The sequence below is a fragment of the Centrocercus urophasianus genome, unplaced genomic scaffold, assembly GCF_019232065.1.
Source record: "Centrocercus urophasianus isolate 14NV4802_14NV808 unplaced genomic scaffold, USGS_Curo_1.0 seq_11, whole genome shotgun sequence".
Classification (NCBI taxonomy): domain Eukaryota; kingdom Metazoa; phylum Chordata; class Aves; order Galliformes; family Phasianidae; genus Centrocercus; species Centrocercus urophasianus.
In genome coordinates, this window is record NW_024884253.1 from 56,942,092 (window position 1) to 56,968,819 (window position 26,728).

Sequence of the window (26,728 nt, forward strand, 5' to 3'; positions counted from 1 at the left end):
GAGAAGAATAGTGAGAAAGTTTTGTAGCCTGAAGAGGATCGTCATGGCTTGAGTGCTCTGTTGGGCATCTCCCAGAATACTGAAAGTCCGTGCCATGATGGGTGCAAGCATCTCTTCGGTTAGTGAAAATGAGAGGATAAGATACAAAATTTTTGAGCTCTTCAAGTTGAGAGTCCAGTCTGCCCCACAAGTGATCACATCCCAAGCTGCTTCAGTGCAGGGGCTGCCCTCAGGGTGCCACGGGTAATCTCTTTCTGAAGATGAGTACCTGCTGCAGCAGTTACACATTGCATACAGGGTTGTATAGCAAGTGCCTATATTCATTCACACTCCAGGTGTTAAAAAAGCACAGTGTGATTAATGTGATAGTAGTGGAGTTACATCTGTTGGAGGAGGTAATGAACAAAATTTGTAGGTGGGAGATTTTAATTTGCTGACAAACCTCCAAGCTATGTTGTTTCTTCTCTCACTCTTGAATTAGCGGCCATTTACTCCAAGCTTCTTTTTCTAGTTTTGCCAGTATCTGTGTTCATGACTTTGTTTTTGTCAGCTTTGAAATAAGGATGTATCTTTTTGTTGCCTCTGAAGTAAAAATGTTTCTGAATGTTGGGGAACAGCTCTCCAATTGCAAAGTAAACATCTGTATTAAAAGGTTCTGCTAAACGTAGCCTGAAAGGTCAATTCAAACGAAGCACTCCACTATGCCATCTTGTGGTGTTCCCTGTCCTGTTCGGCAAATCAACTTGAAACTTGCTTCTTCTTTTCTCGAAACACAGTAGATTTATTACCAGCCATTCTGACATCTAACTCCACTTTCTGGTAAAAAGCCCATTCGACTAACAACTGTTTTCCATACCATACTTTGCTGTCCAGAAGTATGGATAGGAGAAAAACTGTTGGGTCATGACAGGTAAGCCTGAGTTGGAAGGGACCTGTAAGTATCATCAATTCCAACTCCTAGATGATACTTTGAAAGTAGCCAAGAGCAAATGATCAAAGTCAAATTTGACCTGAGATGCCTCAGATCACTGTGGGTGGGTGATGGTGGTGCTACCTAGAGCCTTGCAGTCAGCTTCCAGACAGTGCTCTGCAGAGAAACACACTGTGCCGTTTCAAAGTGGCATGCATGTTTGTGGTGAGCCTGGACTAATCAGCTCTCCAGAAGGACCTGCAGGGTGTCAGCTAACGTCTTCCGACAGGGCTGTTGCAGAATGGCAAAGTTGTAGGGGTTGGAAGGGACCTCTGGAGTTCATTCAGTCCAATCGCCCTCAAAAAAAAGTTCATTGCTTTTAGCACAGACTGCCTCACTCGAAACTAGCTCCAGTCTCTTTAGTGCTGGAAAAGGCCTTTTATCTGATCGAACTCCATCACTTCGAGATGGAGGCATGTATAAAAGCAGACATGCAACACAGGAAATGAACCATCTGTCCTAGAGGGACTGAAAGAGACTGGATGGCCTAACACGTATTGATTCATCCGCCTTTTAACAAAACAAAAAGTGTATTAATGCTGCTGATTTACCTCATGCTATTATGCATGCATTAGATATTGAACCAGTAGTAGTAATGGAATGCTTATGACAGAAATCATAGAGCAACTAGTAAGCATGGAGACTGGAAAGAAAAAAAAAGTCATATCTGGGATAATAGTAATAATGATTAAAAATAATGATGATATAACTACAAGTTACATTTAAAAAAAAAAAATCCCTTCAGGGAATTCTCTAAACAGTAGCTTTCTAAATAACAAAACCTGTCACAGATGCTTCTTTCCTCAAGTAAATTATGAAGGAAGGGACTGAAGCAGTTTGAGGCTAACAAAAATGGCGATTAGGGGAAAATGGAATGGAAAGGATCAGACAGTGTATTTTAAAAGGTAAAATTGCAACATTTGATAAAAAAAGTATGGATTTTTTTTTTCAGATATCTCTATCAATCGAATTTTCAGAAAGATAAACACTTTTGACTAATATATATATTTGTTTCTTCAGCAAAGTGCAGTTTTCAAACGTGCTAATGAATGGGGTGAGCATCATGCATCTCCTCTGGCCAGTGAACTGCTGGGGCTGTTTTGTATTGTTTTGTTTCATTGCAAAGGCCTGTGTGTGATCACTGTGTACTTCATCATTGTGTTTTCCAGAATTCTTTATTCCAAGGCGTTTGGAAAAGGGTAGTATTTTGTAAAAGGCTTGTTTCATTTGCTTGTGAATTTGAAACCACTTTAAATATAGACGAGGTTGCTGGAGTTGCTGTGGCCTGTCTGGCCAAATTGATGCATTAGGGCAACTAACGACCTAACGAAGACTGATGGACTGGTTAACCCACTGCTAACCCAATGTAGCCCTGGTAGTTAAACATACAGTGATGGGAATGGGTGACAGGCTGGTATTTGACAGTAAATCACGAAAGCATCTGTATATTTGTTTTGTGTACTCACGGAGGATCTGAGTTCAAAGTTTATGTACTGAAGGGAATTACTTATTCTAGTAAATAGAATATGGTCTTCTAGACTATGAATCTCTGCAGGAGTAATTTCCAAGATATGTTGTTGATGAATACTGCCAAATTATTTTTCAAATTTAAACTTTTTGTGTATACATTGAACAGTGTAGTGAATGTTATGGAATTCAGAGCACTAAAAACATTAAGAAATCATGAGCTTGTATCTGTGTGTGTGTAGGAGTCATTTAACATTCCAGTGATAATACTGCTTTGTGCTTGAAAAAAGGTGGAGTAGGAAGGTAGGCTGAAATGGCTGTGCACTGAATGTACTTCCCCTCTGTTGACCCATTCTCACAGGAGAATATGTGGTGATATGTACGTGCTTTGCTCCCTGTCACATCAGTTACTTGTAAGTCTTTTAGCATGCAGGTGTGCTAAGGGGACAATCTCTTTACACCACATGCATTTATTTTCTGGTCATTCATTAATGTTATTAATGATTGAATACCACTTGTAACCTAACAAAATCACAGAATTGTAGGGGTTACAGAGAACCTCTGGTAATCATTTAGACCATCCCCCTGAAGGTTCCCTAGAATGGGATGCACAGGAAAGCTGTTATGGAGGAGCTGAACATGTGGATGCTTTCTTAACTCCAAGCAATGTAGGTTACAAACCATGCTTGATCAATGTTTCTGGTGTGTTCTAAGCAAGGATGCACTTTGTACAGAGCTGTTGCTGGAAGACTCAGAAAAGAGACTGATTTTTCACACAGGTAGATAGCGGTAGGACAGTGGGGGATGGCTTTAATCTAAAAGGAGGGGGATTTAGGTTAGGTATTAGGTGGAAATTCTTTATGTAAAGGTGATGAGGTGCTGGCACAGGTGCCCAGAGAAGCTGTGGTGCCCCATCCCTGGAGGCACTCAAGGCCAAGTTGGATGGGGCCCTGGGCAGCTGAGCTGCTGGGGGGCAGCCCTGCCCATGGCACGGGATGGAGCTAGGTAGGCTTCGGGGGCCCTTCCAACCCAAACCATTCTTTATTCTGTGATTTGTTCCTCTGGCTGTTGGTATGACTTTGATCACGACATTATTTCTTCTATACTTAAGGTGCCCCAAGTGTAAAATAAGCATAAGAGAAGCAAAATCCTTAGTAAAAAGCTTGAGAACAGCTAGAGAGTAGTTAGGGGCTACCTTTTGCTTTCTGTTTTCTTTATATAGAGAAATTAAAAACTCCAGGAAATCTAGAATCTACCTGTTCATAGAATCCAGCACTTCTGGATATTTCAGAAAGCCCTTGACAATTGTGCAATTAAGCATACATTCATTATTCATGTTAGGGAAATGTGCAGAGATCTGAGACTTCCTTCACAAAATAACACTGGCTCTTAAATGGGGACTTGAACTGTGAGAGTGAGAACACCTCTGGTCCCTCCGCCTTTGGCATCAGTGTAGTATTTCACAGGGGAAGGAAAAGGAGGTGATAGGTCCTTTTAAGTAGCCCATGATACGTGTTTTGTTGCCCTTGCAAGTAGTATCAGTGACGCAGAGCATTATCTGCAGCAAAATGGGTTAGCAGGTATCTTGATAGCCATTATTTGTTTATAAGCTGTGCCCGTACCAAGGAGAAAAAGAGGGCCCTGAGCACTGTTACCATTCTCAGCTTATCAAACAAGTCTGCGCTGGTTTTGCAGTAGAGGCTCCCCTGTTTCTGAACACGGACAAAAATGCTGACATTAAAATGCAGATGCTGCATAACATTTTGAAAAGAAGGGAAAAACAAACAAGCAGTGAGCTAGAGCGGATCCTGTCAGAGGTCAGGATACATATTCATGGATTGTAGCAGCTGAAATTGTGATGAATGCCAAGCTTCCTCTCGGTCAATTCTTGCATTTTTTGAAAGAAAGTCTAGGCTGTTGTCAAGATGGAACATTGACTTTGTGGAGATGGTTGACTTTATCTCTGTCTGACTGTAAAAATCCAACTCCTATTTGCCTGTGACAGTCCCAGCTATGAAAATTGAAGAAAACTGGGTGGATGTGGGGTGGTGGTGGCTTTTTTTGTTTGTTTGTATAGCTGTATTGCTCAAGAATCATATATTTACAGGATGAATGTGAAATATCGTCTTACAGCAGCTCTCTGAATGTAAATCCATCTCTGTAAAGCATGTGGATGCTTCAGCTTTTTTACTGTTGGCAGAATCACTCCAGGAGCACTGGAACATCCAACACATGGGGAGATGCTCTGATATCTCTGCTGGGATGTCCTTTTCCAGTATAACTGTGTTCCAGCCTTCTGGTTACCTGGTTTGCACTTTTCTTACTTGTGGTGCTCACTTTTAGTGTTATCCTGTAAAAGAGACCCTGTGTAAGCAGCACCGTGGGGTGTGGCTGAGGGCTTAATCCTCCACAGTGGATCCCAGGAGAGTTGTGTGCAAATATTATGGGCAGCTATGTTTGAATCTGGATTTGAAAACTGGATTCACTTTTTTTTTTTTTTTTTTTGTCTTGAAAGATAGGGCCAATGGTAACCTATTCCCCAGGCAGGTAAATCAGAAGAACTACTGTAGTTCTGCAAAATGATTCATTGCTTTTATGGGCTTGAGATCTGCGAGCAGATTGTGCTACTGGAAATTTAAGTGGTACTTCTATATATCACTGCATTTGATTTGGCAATAACACTCAAAATCTTTCAGTACCATTGTGCTTTCTCCCTGGGCTCACTGTTCTCACTAATCTAATCACGTTTTCCCATTGTCCTTGCCAGAGAAGAAAAGCATTTGGTGTCACTGCAAAATCTTTGCATTGTTACTCTAGAAACACACCATGTGTATCTAAAGAAATTGTTTACTTGTAGTCTCTTAAATGACTAAGAATATCAAGCTTACATTGCATATTTTAGTTATGTTTAAGTACATGATGTGTTCCCGTTAGGACTTTTCATCCTCGTTCTTTTTAAAATGTCACTAGGGTTGCTATTAGATGTTCTCAAGAGACTGATGAAATAAATTTCTTCCACTTCGATGCTACACTAAGTAGTTTACAGATGACCAGATTGCAGCAGTCTATTCACCCTGCTGTACTGGATCAGAGCCCAGTTTTGCTGCCTTCAATATATGACAGCAAAGGGAATTGTCAAGCTCACTACTGAAGACTTTTTCACTCTGCTTTCAGGACTTTTGTTGGAGAGCTACTTAATAGTATTCATGATAATTGCTTCTTAATTTTTTTTCTTTTCACAGGTACTGGCATCATGTCGGGCATTTCTGTTAACATCTCGCATTCCCACCAAGGTAAAGCTTCTACAACTATTCTGTATTTTAGATATAAACGTGAGTTCCATAAATTTAGCACATTTTAGTTACACTTGTACATCTGTTTGAAAATGTCACAATGAATAACACACTACATAGTGTTAAGTTTCTTAAAATAGTGCTTCCATTGGTATCTGTCCTAAATGAGTTCAGCACTTTGCATAAACTCTGCCAGAAGAATTTTAACTTCCAGAAATTCAGGTGGGTAAAGAATTAAGCTGGAAATATCAACTTGAAGAACTGCAATATGAGCCCAATGACCTTTATAGTGGGACAATTTATGTCTAAAGAAGTTAACTGACAGTACGTCCTGTAGAGTTTCTAGTCGCAAATAGGAAATGTGGAGACAGAAATTATAATTTTTGTTAAATTCCACTGTTTTCTAATGATTTTTTGTGGGGATTACAGTTCAGTTTGGAAAGCATCTTGACAACCTGACTCACAAAAGATATTGAATTAGTATTATTCCTGGAAAAAAATTGTAATGATTGTAGCAGAGAAAGCTTATTTTCATGTGAATTATAATGGCTGTCTTGGAAGATCATCTCTTGTCCTATTTGAAATTAGTGAATATAAATTTGACATGTATACTATTTTGTTGTATATTACATATGTATGCAGATCTGTATTTGTGTATTTGCACATGCATGTGTGCATAAGTATGTGTGTATGTAGGTATGCTTACTAGAAAAAAAAGTTGGATCAATAAATGTAAATACTGTTACAAGATTTTCAGTTGTGGTTACTGATAAATGTGACCAGTCCTTGTTTTTAGTTTAAGGAGCAGATCAGGTGTGAAAGCCTGCTGAAATTTATTTCCCTCAGTTGATCACCCCATCCCTGCAGCATAGGTGTCTTCAGTTGTCTCTTGGGTTTTGGATCGCAGTGATTTATGGCCTGGTTTTCAGACAGAGCTTGGTGACTGGTGGCATGGCAACAGGGATATGATGAACAAATGTCAGATAGTTCCAATGTCAGTGCGATGGCAGTATGAGGAGCAGGGTTGTTGGTGACTCTCTTAAATAGCCCATAACAAAGCTATCATCATGAGAAAGCTTGTGAAGGCTCAGTCTATAATTGCAGAATTACAGACACCTTTTTAAATTTTTCTTTTTTTGATTTATGTTTTTAAGTTTTGCTTTTCTTAAATTACTTAGTTGATGAACGCGCTGTATTTGTAAAATTGTGACTTTAGTGGTAATAAGTAGAAGAAAGAAGAAACTGCTCATGATCTGTGTCAAAACTAAAGTTAGTATATATCAACAGTTATTAGGATGGTTGAAACTAAATGGTGCAAACTGGAAGACAGGAGGTTCTGTCTAGACATCAGGCAGCACAGCTGTACTGTGAGGATGAGCAAGCACTGGCACAGGCTGCCCAGGGGCTGTGGAGTCTCCTCCTCAGAGATCTCCAGATGCTGCCTGGCCATGGGCCTGGGCACCCTGCTCTTCATGGCCCTGATGGAGAGGGACTGGGCCCTGATGGGCCCAGTGACTGTGTGAAAATGCTTTTGTAGGAGAACTAACAGAACTTGCTGGATTTTCTGAGGTCTGTAATATTTTCAGAAGCTGTTCATCAGCTTTCCGAGCCCGAGAGCTTCCTCACAACTAGTACACAGCCACTCCTAGCAAGACAGCTGAGAACATGCAGCAAAGACACCTTGTTACTCCAAAGCACTGTTGCACGACTGAGTGTGTTCAGATGGCTGATACTGAGTGACTTGCTGCTAAATCTGATTGTGAGCTTCACCTTTTCTTAAACACTGCTGGTGAGCCCTATTTAATCTACTGAGCAAGGATGGAAGCTTAAGGGAATGAAGGCTGACTAAGTGTAATATCCACTTAAATGAATATCCTTAGAGCACGGATATTACTGTGCTTTGTGCTGTGGCCCAGTTGGTTCATTTCCACTAATCTAGATGGATTAGTAGGAAAGGAAGAGCAACACTTAATGCCTACTAATTCTTGCTACAGCCTATATGAAATATAGTTGCAACATTAATAAAAGTTGGATGTGTCATAGGCCCACAGTATTTCTAAAGCATACCTCTAGTGCCAGCTTTCGGTAAGTTTTGATTGAAAAAACTCAAAACTGTGAAATTAGCCATTTTTTTTAACTATAGTTTCCCTAAGTGAGCCACACTCAGACTCTTAAAAGGATTTTTAGGATAGAATTTTAGATAATAAGTAAGGTTATGCATTTTAAAAATCTATAAAAAGAAGTATTTCATAATTTCAGATAGGTATTGTGTAGAATTATTCTGTGGTTTTGCTGTAAAACAAGGACTGTAGTTATTGAATGATGACCACGCTGGCATTAATCATTAGTAAATCTGGCATTTACTAATTCTAGTCAAGACTTTTGCAGAATGAATTTGTGAGTGGAGATCTGTGTAAGCTCTTCTCAGAAGCAGAAGCATATTTTTGATTGTGTGTGTGTATACTTAGGTTTGCATATTAGGAAAAGCAGAACTTTGGCACTTAAACAATTTGCAAATTATGAAGGATTTCAGTCACAGAGACTTTTTTTTAGAATTTCGTTGTGACTTGAGTAAATAAGTGTCAAATATTCTGATATGTTTAATTGTTTCATTTAATTAGCATAGGAGAAAAAGTGCCTTTATAGCATGGTGTTTGTTAGTTAGCCTGAAAGTACCCTGACAGTTAAACTAGGATAACATGAATTGCAGGGGACTTAATGTACGCAGTTAAAACAAGCTGTGCAGTTACAATGGTTTTAATGACAAATAAAAGGAAATGACCGTGCTGATGTCTTACCCTATAGTTTTGATTCAGTCAAAGCTGTTTATTGCTTTCTGTGTATCTGAGCTGCCAGTTCATCCACGTGGCTGTGAAATCAGGTCTTGGCAAAATGCTTATAGCCTTAGATCTGCCCTCAGGGCAGGGACATTCCTGTCTCTACCTCTTCCAAGGTCCATTTGGATTACATACCTTCACCCTTCTTGCATATCCTGTCTGCTCTCTGGATAACTCAATCAGGAAAACACGGTGTATTGTTTCCTGTCAAACTTTTAGATGCTCTACAGTGATCTTGAGCATAATGCATATATAAGTTTATGTATATATAGTACGTGCATGTGTCCCTTTAGCTTCTCTGCAGAAAAAAAGTCATGCCTGTCATCAGTGTAACTAATGAAAGAATAATATATGATGCTGTAAGTATTTTACTGAATGATTATTCATTCACAAAAATTGTTCAGTAGGATATTATATAAACAGTGTTGCTTTTTATAATAAGTTTTTGTGAAAAAATTTGTTAAAAGTTTGTGTGCTTGCAGTGAATGTCCAATGTGATATCCCTTTAACCTCTAGTAGCTGAAGCTATAACAAGCCAACATGTCCTCTGAGTGCAAAATGTCAGCAAATATTAACAAATACTGAATGTCAATTACAGAAAACAATGTAGAACAATGGTAGCCCTGCTCAATGTCTTTTTTTTTAACCTCATTTGAAAGTATCAGTGCTTTTTATACAAGATGATATTTGTACTGATGTGGTGTTTTCCTTTTTTACTGCAGTTAGAACTAACTTTCAGCTACTTGGAAATCCAAGGAGTAACTTCCTGTAAGCCAGGTCAGGTGAGTGCTTTCAGAAATCAAGTTGTGACACGCTGATACGTGGTACCACCGGCAGTGTTACAGATAAAAGGTACTTGTGTACTCAGTGCTAAATCTGTTCCAGCCAGGGAGGTTGTACTCTATTGTGTAGGTGTCTCTATCTGGTGAGCACAACGCACATTTGAATTCTTAGGTTCATTCTGATTGTAAAGTCTGTCAACAGTGATAAGAATTTAGAGTCTATTTTCAGAATCTGTTGTGCAGGTGAGGTAAGAAATACTGCTTTTTCATAGCTCAGTTGGAGCAAAGCAAGTTTTAATTTTTCTCGAGTGTTTTTTTCTCAGAAATGATAGAACAAGTGGTGGCTGGTATTGTAATCATCACTATGCAAGCTTGAATGGCTTTTGTGGTATACACCTTTGTGATGAAACTGAAAGCTGCTGCTTACAGTGCAGACAGAAACTACTCTTGATGCCTACTCTATGTATTATTCTGTATGTAACCCAAAATATATTTGACAGCTGGTTACGTGCCCAGAAAAAAAGTGAATGTCAAAGAGAAGATAATGGAAAGAACAATGGCTTTAATATATCATTCATTCAAAAGATTAATATGTTGATGAGATTTGACAGTCCAATTGTATCAAAGACTGTGTGTGTTTCAGATATATTTGGCTTTTAAAGAGTTTAAAACGTAGGAACATCTAGCACTGTATTTGAACTGTGAAATGCTGTCTTTGTATTTAACATTACATATTCAACCTGGTTTTTGAAGCTTTCTTTTAAGGGGAAAAAAGTCAAGAGGTTTACTTTTCTAAATGGGAGACATTCAGTAAACTCTGTGTATGGTTTGTGGCCTCATTTATTTCAAATAAAAGGCTACGGTAGCCAAAGATAATTGTTATTGGTCAATTGCTGCAGCAGGTTTTATGAGAAAAGGTCCTGATTGTCAGCAGCTTCATTGTGCATACCGTTTTCCTAAAACATTTTGTAAGGTTTTGCATGTTTACATCCACTTGTATTGTAACACAACTTCTAACTGAAGACAGGTGAAATCCATGATGGTTCCTTGCAGGTCGAATGGTGGTGTTACAGCTTTCCTGTAAACATCATGCTATCTTCCTGGTATCTGAAGGTCTTATTCTCATGCTAGGCATCTTTTAGAAAGCCATGAAGTACTTCCAACGCTAATATAACATTGGGCAGAGTGATAGAGGAAATGGTGTGGCAGTACTGGTGGTAAGGGAACACATATGGACTTTGTCCACTGGTGCATCTTCAGTGAATGACAACAACCCTCTGAAAGAATTTGCAGTAGTGCCAAAAGGGGTGAAGATTCTGTGAGCTTCTGGGATAATGCAGCCTCTTCTGGAGTTTTCCTGATGACAGCCCTAGATGTGAGCTGGGAACTGGAAGAGAGAATTCCAGGAACTATTTTCAATAAAAAATTAATTTCTCTTGTGTATTGCTCAGTGTCCCCTCCAAAATGAAGACAGAAGTGTACTGAGATGATGACAGTGTTAGGCACAGGCTTCTTTCTCTATTTATGTTGTATCTAATCTACAAAAAAAAAAAATTGACACAGACTTTTTGGAGAAGACAGAAGTATTTCATGGCTTCCTGTGATGCAGCCAAGAGCAGCAGCACATTTGATGAGTCATTCATACAATAATCCACTGTGATTCTGAACACTCATATATAGCAGAGACTAGTAGTAGGTGGCTTTATTTCTCTCCTAGTTGAAGCACGTATTCCCCAGACACTGAGTGGTTAGGTTAGCTCAGTTACTGCCTCACTTAAAATTAGACATGCATTACCCTAAAGTTTTCTTAAACAGCGTGGATTAAAGCATGAGAGCTTTTCCAGAGAACTGCAGCCCTTAAAAACTTTTACTTTTTACTTGATGAAGCAGGCCCTGTTTGCTCAATAGTTTCCTGTCAGGCTGCACTCACTTCTGGTGTTCTGGGAAGTGTTTCAAAACAGGACAATAGTGTGAAAAGTTCTTGGTGCTGGAAGTGCTAACTGAGGTCATGATCCTTGGAAGCCTTTATTCCCGTGGGAAGCAAGGCACTGTTAGGAAAAGCAAAGTTTGAGAATGCAGTTCTCATATGTTTAAGAACTTCAGAAACTCTACCAGAAACACTCATATTGTGTATTAAAGATTAGCAAATTCTTGCTGGCATGCAAAGCATTCAGTTGACATTCACAATGCGGACCTTTTTCAACGGGTATGAACGAGATGACACCCTGTCCCTGCCCTCATGCCCTCTTGTTTACAGCTGATTATGGAAACTGAGAAATGCAGCATCTCCATGAAGATGGCGTCCTCTGAGGATGTGAATGAGGTGCTGGCGCACATTGGAACCTGCCTCAGGAAGATATTCCCTGGACTCTCTCCAGTGTAAGTGCCTTGTAGGGCAACAGTAGCCTGAGTAGATCTGTGGCAAGCCACTGCTTTTTGTCTTTACATCAGGAAGGGACAACTTGAGCAGGCAAGCACTGAGCCTTTATGTAGGTCTTCTGAGGGATATGGCAGAACCATGAGGCAGTGCAGCTAGGGCATGCCCTGTGGGGTCAAAAGAGCCTTTGTTTTTAAGAGTCAATACAGGTAATTGAGGTTTTTGTTCTTCCTTATTTTGCCTCGCCAACCTCAGATACAGATTGTTTTGAAGCTTTTTGTTTTAGTTTATTCCTCTCTCCATAAACAGCAGTGACCTTCAGTATTCTTCAGTAGGTTTTGTTCTGTGGTATTTTGTTTTTTTTTGTGGAGAGAAAGTTTCTGTTTAATTTGAATTTTTGAATAGTTGAAATGTTTCACACAGCTGGGAGTCTTGCTCTTCAGTGCTGAGCCCTGGGCATTGTCATATACTTTGCATGGAATAACTGCCTCCTTGAATCATACATCCACTTTTCTAGGTTCCTTTCCCTTCCTTCTGCACTGTTTTCACCTTCTCTTTGTTGTTTGTGTGACTGTATTGTGTATTTTTGTGCTATCTTCTGCCTCTGAATTTTGACATCTTGCTGCAATTCTCAGTGGTCTTTTTTTCATTTTTTCTTCTCTTTGCCCTTGCCTTCATCCCCTTCTACAAGACAATGCATCTGTACTACTATTTCTCATCAGCTCCCAGTTGTTAGCAGTGTTATAGGTAATGATCCATCTAAAAGAGTTCTTCAGGATATATTAATTTTTGAGTAAACTTTTTTTAAGAGGCATTAGATGTAAGTGGTGAGCCTAAATTTACATGTGTTGTTTTGGGGGTGTGTCTTTATTATTCAGCTTTCCTGTAGATATAGTAGGAATTTAATTTCATGTACTCCAGCTGGCAATTTGTTTTTGTTTCCACATTATCTCTCTTTCAGTATTACTAACTGCTCAATAGAGGTGGAGTTCTTCCTTCAGAAAACATGCACACAAGTGAATGCTTGTGAACAAAGTTGCTGTTGAACCTCAGTAGTGATGTGAGAAATACAGGCAAGAGAAGCAGAGTGAACAGGGCCTTCAGGCTGTGTGAGATGTGTGAGTCCGTGGAGGCCTTGAGCCCTGTACAGGTTTTTTCTTGGCTTTGTGGAGAATGCTGCTGGAGCATTTTGTGTAGCGGTATAGATTGCTCTCCTCTCAGATAGTTTTCTGGGATTAAGGCACTGGAGTTATGCAGATAATATAGGACCAGAACATGCAAGAATGGGAAAAGAGGTTTCTCCTATTAATATCTCTTATTATTTGTTTTCCTTTGTTTTATGGAATTCTGGAATTTGAGGGTGTTCTCTAATTCAGAACAGCATGTATTTTCTTTTCTTTAAACCAATAAGTGGTAGTGGTTTTACCTAGAGGAGTAAGAACACTATCAAATTGCAAAGATTAGAGCTAGATATCTCATGTGCAGCCTGGAGGTTGCTCAGCAGATTCTGTGGCTCTTAGCAGCACACTGCTTTTACTGATTAAAAGCATATATGGGTAGATGACCATAGTTTTGTATGTAGTTAGTAATGCCACGTCTCCTAGCACATCTCTGTACAATATAGATCAGATGTCAGGGTGAAGTTTTTTACTGAGAGGGTGGTGAAATGCTGGCACGGGCTGCCCAAAGAAGCTGTGGGTGCTGGAGGTTCAAGGCCAGGTTGAATGGACCCCTGTGCAACCTGATGGAGTGGGTGGCAGCCCTGTCCATGACAGGAGGTTGGAACTAGATGATCTTTGAGGTCCCTTCCAACCCAAGACATTCTATTGTTCTGTGGTCCCTTCCTATTTTGGCAACCTTGTCATAGTTGAGAGTCCAACACCTACTTAGCTTGAGTGACCTTGTCACAGCATTGGGCTTCAGTAGTTGCAGTGTTAATTTATTGGAAGGAAGGAAGAGGCAAGTAAATGTTACTCATGCTAGTCTGTATCATGATATGTTTGACTTCTAGGCAGAGAATTGAGTTGTATTAAAGATACTAACTCTTCCTGTATACTCACTTAAAGTCATGCTTAAAGTGAATGCTATTGAGTGCATACAGTGGTACGGGTTTAAAATATTTTTAAAATCGTGAATACTTCTTCTCCTTTGCATTTAGGAGGATTCTGAAAAAAGTAACAATGGAGCCTTCAGAAAGACTGGTTAATCTCCAGGCCCTGTGGGACAGTCAGACAGTGGCAGAACTTGGACCTTGTGGTGAGAATGAATTTGAATGCTCAAATATAAAAAGCTTGGAATAGCAGTGTCAGGAAGTCTAATTCTATTTCTGGTAGAAGCTTGTAAAGGTGTAATTAGTTTTAAGGTGTAATTAGTATGGAGTAGACTTCTGATTGGTAGGTGAAGGCACTATTTTAAGCTTTCTTGCAACCTGATGGGTATTACAAAGATAGGATAGTCTCAGTTTCTTTTAGTTTCTTTCAGCAGCACAATGGATGCCCTTCTGAGGGAAAAAGAGAGTGAGTTTTGAAAGGCTGGTTATATGTTCAAGTATTCAAGCATGCTTTTGATGTCCGTTTGTTTTACTATTATGTTAAATATTCTCTTGTGTTATTTCTAGGAGGCTTTTCACAGATGTATGCCTGTGTGTGTGATTGGCTTGGATTTCCATATAGAGAAGAAGTACAGTGGGTAAGTACATGTCTTGCACTGGAGCTCATTTCAACTAACTGTACGAATGATGTAGGGGCAGATAAATCATAATACTTCAGGGGAAAAAAGTAGGATAAATATGTATTTGGTTATGTATTTTTAACAGGATGTTGACACAATTTATCTGACACAAGATACCAGAGAGTTGAATTTGCAAGACTTCAGCCATCTTGACCACAGGTAAATAATATGTAATAATCATGCTAATACTTAGCAAACTTTCCTTATCCCTTGAATTGTCCTTCCAGTAGATTTTGCCTGCCCTTGCTGAAGGGGGATAGTCCCATAAAAGCTGTCCCTTAAATATCTGGACATCTGAAATGACCATCTATGTCTTTTATAGTTTTCAGAAAAAAGGTGCTGTTTTTGCACAAAGGCCCCATGAAGAGCACATTTTGTTTTGGAGATAAATATATCTTGCTATTGGAAGCACTCCAAAAAGTTAGCAGATAGTTATTATGATTTTTTTTTTTCCTATGATGGTTGATATAAGTGCTCAAATTCAGCAGAGAATACATGCAACTACATCTGGCATGCAAAGCAAAAAAGGAAATTAGGCAGCCTTTACTTTTACAGAATCTTTTTCGTAGTGTATGTGCTAAAGGAAATTGCTTTTTTAGCAAGTCTGTAGAAGGTTTAAGTTATTCAGCTGAATCTCAGCCAATAGTTTCTCCACTAACAAAAGATGCAATCAAAAATGTGCACTTCCAGAAAGGAACTAATTGAGGGTAATTTTACTATGAGATGCTGAAACTTAGCTAAGTGTTGTATTTGGCTTACTGGATTGAGAACACTGGATTCTAAGAAAGTTGCATCTGAAGATATTTAAGTAAGAAGAAATGGAAAAGAGTCTTAATTAAAATCCATCATTATACAAGAAAAATGACAAATTAAAGAAATTGTAAATAAGACAGTGTGTTTGTTTCTTCAAAGAGGCCCAAGGGAAGAATTAAGAATCTGTCTGAGATATATGATGTTAAAATATTATAACAAAAAGACTGAACTTGGAGGTAAGTAAATGAGGTTATTCTGGCACAGCATTCTTTGTAGTTGTAAGGTTGCTAGTATGTAAAACTTGCAAAAATATGAAAAAAAACCAAATATTCATATACTTAGCTTCTGTGGTGATTTTCACAGTCACCGTGGTTAATTCCACGATGAAGTTACTGCCTGTGTTGGACTATTCAGAGGTAATTCAGGGGAGACTGCAGGGCTGCAACTAGTGCATGACAGCTGTATCCAAAGACTGGTCAGTTAAGGATTGCTGAGAGAAGATAAGGAAAGGATTACTTGTGCTGGAGTCCACAGCATGAGAAACGTGTAGGTGTAGGTTCAGAAGAGGGATGCAGAGATGGTCAGAGGACTGGGCACCTCTCCTATGAGGAAAGGTTGAATGAGTTGGAGCTGTTCTGTCTGAAGAAGAGAAGGCTCCAGGGAGACCGTATTGTGGTCTTCCAGTGTCTTAAGGGGGTTTATAAACAGGAGGGAGACTGACTTTTTACACAGTTTGATAATGTTAGGATGGGGGGAAAGGTTTTAAATCAAAGAGAAAATGTTTAGATTAGATATTAGGATTAAATTTTTCACGCAGAGGGCGGTGAGGCGTTGGCAGAGCTGCCCAGACAAGCTATGGTGCCTCATTCCTGGAGGTGTTCAAGGCCAGATTGGATGGGGCCCTGAGCAGCTGAGCTGGTGGGGGGCAGCCCTGCCTGTAGCAAGGGATTGGAGCCAGTTGGGCTTTAAGGTCCCTTCCAACCCAAACCATTCTGTGTTTCTATGTCACGAGCAATGATGGATTAAGAAACTAAGAACACTTAGATGTATTGGAAGTTGGAAGAGCTGAGAAGAACATGGGGCATTTTTGAAAAAGCGATTTAGAGCCATTTAACTTCAATAAAGAATAAAAGTTTGAACAAGTTATTAGGAGTGAAAATACTACTTTTTAACGAAAAATAGAAGTAGTGCTTTAAGTATTTAGCTGCTTCAAAAGAGTTGGCTTTGGGAAGATGGAATTGTGAGTTTGTTGGTTCAGTGAATGTTTTAATTGAAGTCTGACTTGCAAAACTCATGTCACCAAAAAAATAAATTTATTGTTAATAGAATCTTTATTAAGTGTTGCATGATTATGTAAGTCCAAAGATTCAAAACAATTTTAGAACAACATATACACAGTAAAATCCATCTTGTTGTGGTGATTTCTTAATATTGAGGCTGGAACTGAGAAAAAGGTTTTAGATTGAAATTTTCCAGAAAACAAAATTTTGAAGGAAGTCAAAAACATATATTATTCAGTAAAAATACAAATTAGGTTCTGAAATCCCAGTAAATTCAACCATGTATTGCAAGTGTTTTGTCAGATACTTAGCAAAGTGATAACGCTTCAAATTAACAACATGCCCATGTTTTGGACTTTGAGAAACTCGTATATCTTGTGCATATGATTTTTGAGTTTACTGAAATTATGTGTTTCACATTATGAAGTAGCTCTGAAGTGAGTTAGGATGAAAACTGGATACACAAGCTATGCATTGCTAAAAATAAACAATTTATATTTCTCCTAGTAAAGCATTTCTATTAGAGGTCAGCATAGGATGGAATGAATTATAGATGAATTTAAATTCCCTGCGTGTCTGACACTGAGAGTGCATAACATGGCTTGCCACATGGGTGCATGACTTCTGAAGTTTTATTTGAAGTTATACTGTGCTTTGAACCATATAATTGTATAACAACAACAACAAAAAAAAAACCCTCAAAGTAAATAGGGCTTGTTTAACTCTGCAGCACAATTTTCTTCTCTTGAATACGTTTTAGCATTCAAAAATTTGGACATTGAGAATATATTGTCAGAAATGTGTGATTAGTTAGATTTTTTTTTTCTTCGCACCATTTAGATTTCCTGTCATCTTAAATACACAGGGGGACAGAACTGTTGAAAAAATGTGCAGCCACTGGCAAAGCTTGAATGTTGTTAAAGCTTGGAGAGATTTCCTGCATTCCAGAAGAACAGAATCTGTTTTCATTTTAAAATGGCAAAGATTTACATTCTGTAAACCTTACTTTATTCTAGATGATAGTTTCACAAGAAAACAAATAAATGTGAGCTGCTTAACATAACTTGGTGAAGGAAAGTCAGGAGAAGGCCCTGCTTTTGGAAGGGGTCATTAGCATAATTCTTTTTGTATTGCAAATTCTGATCATTGTTAGTAAGATATGTAGGATTTAATAGAAATAGAGTGGAAAAAAGCAGTATACCATTTTGAAAAGATAAGCCCCATGAGAAGTACAATGAAGTTGGCAAGCTCAAAGTGATACAAGGAGTGGAGCTAAGTGCTGCAAAGACTGTCCTTAGTAAGAAGCACTTTCAAAAATTCAAATGAAATGAAAAACTGAACTTTAAACTATATAGTTCCTCAATAAAATCAGATCATAAAATGTAGTTGTTCTTTGATAGGCCAAAGTATCCAGACAGAATATTACAAACAAGGCTGGTTGTTTCACTATCTTCAGGCATGTGGGGTGGAAGGGCGGGAGGTGTGTGATATGTTTTTTTAGCTGTTGGTATTACAGCTATGTCAGTATCTGTGTTTGTCTGAAGCTTGAACAAACAGGCCTTGGATACTGCAGAAGACTAAATTATTCAAAGACGAGAACTTGCAAATCAGCAGGCTTGATTTATTTTAAAAAATTCTCATTCTGCTGTAGCAGTCTCTTTAACTTCTTGAAAATGCAGCAGCTTTTCCCACTAAGTGTAAACATCCCTGGATCCTTCAGCTGTTCTCATCCCTGGCTTTGGGAGCAGAGGAGAGAAAAGGACAGCCTCAGGCACTCTCTACCTGCAGCCTCCTCCTGCCCCCCCAGGATACTTGCTGGTGTCTGGGGTACTTACCAGCTCCCTGGCAGTGTAACCACCTATACCCAGTCATTACTGCTCATTGTCACTCTTTTCCTTTGAAGGAACAGCACCAATGGTGCTATCTGTCCCTTTTAGGGCTTCCTATTGTAGCATAAAGAGCACTGTCCCACTGTTGTGATGGTGGAGCCTTCAGGCTGTCTGGCATTTACCTTGATGATGAAGAAGGAAAAGATGTGAGAAAGGTGCTGCGTATTTGGTGCAGATCCATACCTACCTGCAAATGTCCTGAGTGGAGTGCTGGGGTTGGTAGTAGCTTATAAAAGCTAGTATTTTTAATTTTTTCCCCACAGATCTTAGGCTCAGACAACTATTTTTTGCTAGTCAGATACATTTCATGTACACTACATTTCTTAGCTTCATTCTGAAGAGGTTTCTAGGTAACTGTTGAGGCTAACTGATCTGCCTGTGCTAGATGAATGATTCTGCTGGGGGTAGCGTGCAGACATGACATTTATCAGCATCTGTTATTGGTGAAGCTCAACAGAGGAAGAGCAGATCAAATTAAGAGGATTGGAATAAAGAAAATGAGAATAATTTAGAATTTCATTTGCGAAATCCCTTTTACAATTAAGTATGGTTTGTGCTGAAAGTTGCATTATCCTTTTGCAGGTCTCCCTCTTCCTGGGGGAATTTAACTATAGAGATGAGACAAGGAGATGTTCTCTAGAAGCATTCAGTCATGGGATTATATTAAATCATCAGTCTGCCAAAAAGCTTTTTAGCGTCACACTCAATTATAATTAGAGATGATTAAGAAGCTTAAATATGTCTCAGGATGAAGAACAAGTAGGAATGGCAGCCCAGACAAATTTCTGGTTTAAAAATTCATGCTAGAATAGATGTCAGTTGGCCAGTCAAAAATTTTTATTACAATACAGGCAAGACGCACAGCTGCTCACGGTGCTCTTATTTTGAGAATGCAGAGCTTTCTGTAATGGTGACAGCAGTCAATCAGCATTGCAGAAACAGAGGAAATTAGATACAGAAAAGCACTTCAGAGATTGTTTCAAATGACCGAAACTGACAGTTATATGAAATGTGTGTAAAAGTGTTTTTCTTTTTCTAGAGACTTAATACCAATAGTTGCTGCTCTGGAGTATAATCAGTGGTTTACAAAGCTGTCCTCCAAGGATCTGAAATTAGTAAGTAATAAATTGAAATGGTATACCAAGATTTACCAGGCTGTGCTGTGTCTTGGATGATACTACTTCACTTTTCAAGGTGAACTCCTTTGGGTAAATAAGCAGGGCAGTCTTATTTAAAAACTGATAATTGTTTTTCTGTTTATTGTGTGAAGGAAACATAAACAGTTGGATAGTTTTTTCATGCTATAGAAACACTACTGTGTGCCAGTTTTGCCAGAATTTCACACAAATACATTTGGAAAAGTTTATTTGGCTATAATGGTGGCCCATAAAGCTAATCTGTCAGGTGTTGCCAGCTCACGGAAATAGTTGCTGACTAAACAGGAAAAATTCTAAAGCAGCTAGAAGTATCTGTTGGTTTTTGGAGGTGGAAGAAAAATACTAGGAGTCTAGGTTATTTTCTTCTCACATTATGAAACAAGTTTTATTCTTAACTTTCTTTGCATCTTGATTTTCTCCTGGTTGTCTGACACCAGCTCCTTAAAATAATAAGTATGTAGTGACAGGTTGCAATGGTATTGTTCACAGAATCACAGAATCGTAGGGGTTAGACGGGACCTCTGGAGATCATATAGTCCAACCTCCTGCCAAAGCAGGTTCTCTGCAGCAGGTTACACAGGTAGGCATCCAGGCAGGTTTTGAATATCTCCAGAGATGGAGACTCCACAACCTGGCTGGGCAGCCTGTGCCAGTGCTCTGCCTCCCTCACTGTAAAGAATTTTTTTCCTCATGTTCATATGGAACTCCCCGTGTTCCAGTTTGTGCATACTGCCCCTTGTTCTGTTGCTGGGCACCATTGAGAAGAGCCTGGCCCCATCCATCCACTTGATTCCTGCCTTTAGATATTTATAAGCATTGATAAGTTCCCCACTCAGTCTTCTTTCACAGCAGCATTGTTTTTGCAAAGAAAAAAGGGAGCAAATCTAAACAAGCTGAACTACTGAAGAAAAGGCCAAGAAAATCCGTAGTAAATGTAAAATGTGAATTCCATACTAAATGTAGTATATTTTCATATGTTTTAATATTTTTACCAAACCTAAAAATTAATATTTAAAGGTAGAATTAGTGGTTTGAGAAATTCCTTCTCTGTTGTTTTAACATTTTGTTTGTTTTAATGTAATATGATCTTTAGGGAGAATTTTGAACAACTTCTAATGTAGAAAACAAACCTTATCAGTCTTGAAAGTGCATCAATAATAATAAAACAATCTTCCATGTATTCAAATTGGAATAAAAAAATGTCAGGATAATATGAACCACTGGACAGTAAATCCATGCCACAGGGACTCTGCTGAGGGTCAGTGTGAGGTCAGACATATCCAGAGGCCATTGAATATGTTGTACTTGGTGAGTCCCACTCTGACATTGTGTTTGATAGACATGATCTGTAGTGTTTTTACAGTACATGCATGAAATTTTCCACTTGCAGTCACAGTGCTGTAGTAGCACTGTGATAATATCGTGAGTTACAAAAATATGGAAGGCAAGGATAGAATTGGAGAGAATTGGCTGAACTGGCCATCTTTAGAAAGCATTGTCACCTTTACTGTGTAAGGGATTTCACGTGTGTGCTAGAGCATTCTTTTCTTTTTTAGGAGTTTCAACTAGTTTAAGAGAATCCTAGAAAATGCCAGGCTGCTGTTAGAGATAAAGATATCCCAAGTGTGAATGTCAAGCTGTCATTTTTAGAGTGGGTAACATAGAATAGTTCAGCAGTTCATGATCACGACTGAAGTTCTACTTTGGACTTCATATGAATGTGGGATGGTATATGCTGTGAAAAAAGACAAATTAAGAAGCAAACTAAGATATTAGAATAAAAGGTGAATGAAGTTCACTGTATGGCCTTTAAAACATTGAAGTTTCATCCCCAAGCATGGCAAGCAAACTGTTTTGTTACATTTTGTTCATAGTATTTGTGAATGCCTCTCCAAGTTCTAAGATCCAGCAGCAGTAACAGTCATGAGATGTGAGTTATTCTGTGTAGGCCGGGAGAGCTCCTACTGAAATTTGCTCACCCTGAAGCATTAGTCCCTGAGCAGTTTTTGGACCTGCAGCTAAAGTGTTCTTACTCTTGATTTTTTTTTTTTTCCCCTCTTCTTTGTCTTATAACATCTTTCTCTGTGTGTAGCTGACATTTCTTGTCAGGCTTTATTCTTCATTCCATCAGTTGCTATTTTCTTCTGAGGGATTAGTAACTATATGAAGAAGAGTTCTTTAAAAATTATGTGTGTGTTTTCTCTGCACATAGGGTCTGCGGTTTGTTTTGTTTTGTTTTGTTTGTGTATTCTATTATTAGACTAATTCTGCCCTCAGGCAGCCAGTTTCATAAGTTGGTTGCTTTTGGCCTACCTCTTGTTTCTCCAAGTCTTTTCCAGATGTTGTCATCTGACTCTCCCTAGGATGTTCCCAGTATTCTTAGTTATTACATAAGTATGAGACAAAGCAGTTCATGACCTGGATCCCGTTATGATGTATAGCTTATAACTAAACAACCATGTATTCCTTAACACTGTTCTGTCTTTTCTGTGGCAGTCCACTGATGTCTGTGAACAGATTCTGCGAGTAGTGAGTAGGTCCAATCGATTGGAAGAACTGGTATTAGAGAATGCTGGGCTTAGAACGTAAGTAATTGCTTCAGAATATTGCATTATTTACTGCTTACTCCTAGCAAAAAAAAAAAAAAAAAAGATGTGTGATGTGTATTAGCTGGAGTGTTAGACAAACTCATGCTCAGTGTTTAGCTTGTTCTGAGGAGTTGCTAGTAAGAGATTCCTCATAATCCAGAAAATCCTTATAAACTGGTGTTTGTTAGATTCTGCTTGGAGAATTGGGTTAAGTGAAGAAGAATGAATTGGATAAGTGCATAAACCCTGAATTAACTCACGCAGATCCCCTCCAAATAGTGTTACCAATAGAATTATGAACAAAAGTGATGGGGATTTTGTTAAAATGCCTATTATTCCATTTTGGATAACAGATACAGCTCCATTCCCAAGGCCTTTTTTTTCTTTTTGTGTATTGCATCTGTGGTCTTGTAGTAGTGTAGTAATACTACATGTTATTAACTTGTTTTTAAAGAAGGAAGAAAGTAGATGATTAATTTTAGTCCTTGTGTGTTCTGTAAGTACAGCGAGTTAAGCCTAGGTGTTTTTTTTCTTCAGAGCAAACAGATGCAAAGTTCAAGTTACAAAGTAGCCTGGATGAAGTATCTGAGGCTTGTTATAGTGTTAAAGTAGCATCCAAGACCATGTGGACAAGATAACCTCTAGTTCTAATGAGTTTTTATATTAATAAATACAAAGTGGAAAAATCAGAGAAGCTGAGCATTAAACTGAAGAAAAAAATAAGAGAAAAAAGCATGGGGAAGTTATGTGGTACGCTTTTATTTGCCTCTACTTTCTTCTTTTTTCTTTTTTTTTCTTTTTTCTCTTTTCTCTGTTTTCTGTTTTTTTCTTTTTCTTTTTTCTTTTTTCTTTTTTCTTTTTTCTTTTTTCTTTTTTCTTTTTTCTTTTTTCTTTTTTTAATTTAAACTGGTGTAGCATTGAAATATGTTTAAAAGAAAGCTACCTACCTGACTCAGGAAAGTTGTGGTGAAGGTTGGAATTACATTGTGATTGGGAAGTTTGGCTGTCTTTAGTAGCTATTATTCAACCATAAAGAACTGATTTTGATGTTGTTTTTCCTGCACTCTGTGCCGTGAGACATACTGCTAATCACGAATATTAAAAGATACATTGACTACCTTTGTACGCTGTCTACATTAACGTCTAACAGTTGGATCTGTTTTCAGTTTTAATAGGATTTGACAGATAATCAACCTATGACTTTGGTTTTGTGCCTCCATCTACGTGCGTGGTATTTGGCATTTTGCCCTGGTGTGCATCTGCTGTGCTCAGCACTGTCTGTCTGTTTTTGTCAAGGATACGTTTGTCAATTTTGCCAGTTATCATATCTGCTTGCTAGGAGGAAATCCTATTGTTACTGGGCATCTTTGCACAGCTTATAGACCAGTCACTTCTAATGAGTTGTGACAGACTGCCAGACAAGTGTTGAGAAAGAGCTACTGAAACACAACAGACCAGTTGTTGAGATAGAGCTACCAAGAACAGTGCTTCCAGAGGCACCTGAGCAGCTGCATGAGTGTATTTTCTCCTGTAGCAGGGTCAATTTAAGATGATTCTATTCTTTTCTACCTCCAGCCATTCATTTCTGTTACGTGGTATGGGATGTAGCTCCATATAAAACTGTCATTCTTCCAGCTGATGGGACTACAAACTATCATACACTTACAGCAGTAGTAAGGACCCAGGACCTAGGGAAGTTCAGAATTGATGTTGGGGAAAAGTGTGCTGTCAAAAAAAGCCCCCTGTCTAATAAGATTTCTGACAGTTTAGGTGTTCTTGAAAATTTTATGCCCATTGCTATTTCTTTTACAGACTTAAAGGATGCAGTCTAGATTATTTTGGATGTCTTTGATGGGAAAAAAAAAGAGGATATAAATGTCTTGATAAGTGTTAGGATGCTAATTGAAGTAGGTGATATCCAGATTTCAGTGAATGAAGAATAGTTTAAGGTGATCTGAACAAATGAGTGTGAAAAGAGAATTGTATCTGTTTGCTGCTTTAGAGAAATAGAGGACCATGCAATTATCAGAAGATTCATTTCTGTGAAATTGCAAGGTGGAGTCTCCAGTCTGAAAAGGCCTATTTGCAGAAGCTGGTGAAAATTGTTTGTTCGTTGTGCTTCAACATTCTGAAATCTGGCAGGCAGACTGTCCCTATTGCCATCTGCAGTAACTACTGCCACCGTGTCCCAAGGGGAGTGGCTGTGATAACAGAGAGAAAATAGACATGCCTGCTGATGATACAAGGAGGGCCTCTGACAGATTCTGCAGCTCATCTTCCCCTGCTGGATGGGCTCTGAATGTCCTTGCATGTAATCACATTAGCTCCTCCTACACACATTCTCTGTTTTTCTATTGTGTTATCTGGATGTGTTATCTGGACTGATCTTGAGGAATTTTTGTCTGAGATTTCCTGGTTTGTACTATTCTTACCATTGGTGAAATATTCTTCCTCTCTCATACATGTAGTTATATCAGACCTTTTAAAAGCTTTACCTCCAAGCCTGAATGACCCTCAGTATCTAGAGTGTTGGAAAACACGTGCCCTACAGGAGATGTAGTAGTAGTCATCTGCAGGAGCAGCAGCAAATGGCAAAGGAGGATACCCTGAGGCCTGTCAGATGGCACAAATTTAAGTCCAGAGTGGTTGACTGTTTGTGTTCACAATAAGAACATAGGATAAGAATATTTTGTTCTTTAGGATAAGAATATGATATAGTTTCAAAGGGGAACTAAAATTTCCTGGAGCATCTCTACTTGAGTACACCTTGCAACAACAGATAGCCAACAGCTATTGAGGTTATCCCTATCTTATCTCCGCTCTTTTTCAGAGTGCAGAAAATGTTGCTACCTCCACTGTAATTCTCAGCACACAGGCTGACAGCTCTTGTGATAGGAAGGATCTGTCCCAGGGAAAAGGAACAGTGTGAATTCCATTCTTTTAGTAGTGTATCCAGTAGTTCTCTTAACACTGCCCTCCAGGAGGTAAGATGCTGTACTTCGGAGCAGAGAGAGAAGGATGCTGGGAGGAAGCTCAAGAAATATTATTTGATTTCTACCTCTTTTCCTAACTTAAATAAAGTAAAAGCATTGAAAGCATAGTCTGCTCCACAGAACTGCACAGTAGATTTAGTCTCTTAATACATAAATGCTTTCTAACAGGAACAAGGATGGGTTTATGAAATTGACATAGAGCTGGTAAGAACCCACAGCCTTGTGACATGATATGTAGAAAATGATTCAACCAGAGTCTGGTGATGTGATCATGTAAGAAAACCCAAGTTAGCTTTAAACTTTATGCTGTGAGTAGTGATAGTCCAGTGACAGCAGAATGTGCTCAGAGAGGGCAGCATTCCCTTATCTTTCAAGTGGATTTGGAACACAAGCAGGCCATGCTCTCCATCTACATATTTGCACATACAATCCAATACACCATCATCTCCCTCAGCTCACGTTTCTGGGACTGTGGGCAACCTTGATGCTTCTCATTGTAAAAAGAAGCAAGCAGAGAACAGTTTTTCAGTGTCATTCTGTTCTTTGAGAGAGTTATTCCTGCTATTTTACAAGATCACAATACTAATGCTGTGTTGATTCTATGATATGTTGCAAAGCCCATCTGTTTGAGTGATTATTGATGGAGACTTGCTGCAAGTTAGGGGGTGGTGTCAGAATTTAGCTTTGTGAGTGAGGGAGATAATGCTGTGCAAGTTAATGTATGTATCCCACCTGTGCATGATAAGGAGGAGATGTGGTTGAGTTCTAAATTATTTTAAATTAACCCGTATTTTACATGTTTAGATCTTTATCAAAAGTAGCTTGAGCTTTGATTTAATGCTCTTCAGTATCTTAAATCACAGAATAAATAAATAGTAATATAACCTGCTTCGAAAGACAGCAAATCAGCCAGATAAGCATTGTTTAAAAAGACAAAGAATCAATACTATAAGTTGGCTATTTCTTTCTAGTAATCCCTTGATACTTTTAAGCCTCTGTACATGCTTTTGACAGAGGAGATAACAGAATTTTCTCTCACTCTGTATTCTTTTCTTGCAGAGATTTTGCACAGAAACTAGCCAGTGCCCTATCCCATAATCCCAACTCAGGACTTCATACAATCAACCTTGCTAGCAATCCACTTGAAGACCGAGGTACTGTAGCATTAATGTTTTCCTTTTTCTGCAAACGTATTAGGGGGATTGTCTCTGCTCCATTTAGCTTTGCCCAAATTACAAGATACTGTTCTGTCTGGAATGCTATTGTGAGTGTTTGTTGTTCACAAACAACTGAGAATTGCTATTCTTTTTGATTAATACATTTCCATTAGCTTATGGAGAAGCATTTAAATGTCTTAAACCATCCATGGATTTCATTAGATTTCATTACACTATCACTGAAGTATCTTTTACAGGAAGATAGAGCACAATGAATGCTTACAGCTAGAAAGAAAAGAAAATGGTGCATATTTTTAAAGGCAATACAATGAATATAAGATGAAGTGCAAGACAAATTTATTGCTTCGACTGTATTTTCCGGGAGGTTTTGCATTTTATTTCAGCTATAATCTCATAGTTAGATCTGGTTTTGAAGCCATTTCTTTATGAGCTTT

General features: G+C 38.6%; 1 protein-coding gene across 5 annotated transcripts in view; it reads left to right on the forward strand.

Moving 5' to 3' along the window:
* The window catches only part of CARMIL1 (capping protein regulator and myosin 1 linker 1), a 173,526-nt gene that overhangs the window by 63,809 nt on the left and 82,989 nt on the right, over positions 1 to 26,728 (forward strand). For all 5 annotated transcript variants that reach the window (XM_042808811.1, XM_042808815.1, XM_042808810.1 and 2 more), the window contains exons 3-11: positions 5,680 to 5,730; positions 9,290 to 9,349; positions 11,607 to 11,728; positions 13,885 to 13,982; positions 14,344 to 14,414; positions 14,542 to 14,615; positions 19,418 to 19,493; positions 22,032 to 22,120; positions 26,176 to 26,270. In XM_042808811.1, the coding sequence (XP_042664745.1) occupies positions 5,680 to 5,730; positions 9,290 to 9,349; positions 11,607 to 11,728; positions 13,885 to 13,982; positions 14,344 to 14,414; positions 14,542 to 14,615; positions 19,418 to 19,493; positions 22,032 to 22,120; positions 26,176 to 26,270 (736 nt within the window). The remainder of the gene's footprint in view (positions 1 to 5,679; positions 5,731 to 9,289; positions 9,350 to 11,606; positions 11,729 to 13,884; positions 13,983 to 14,343; positions 14,415 to 14,541; positions 14,616 to 19,417; positions 19,494 to 22,031; positions 22,121 to 26,175; positions 26,271 to 26,728) is intronic.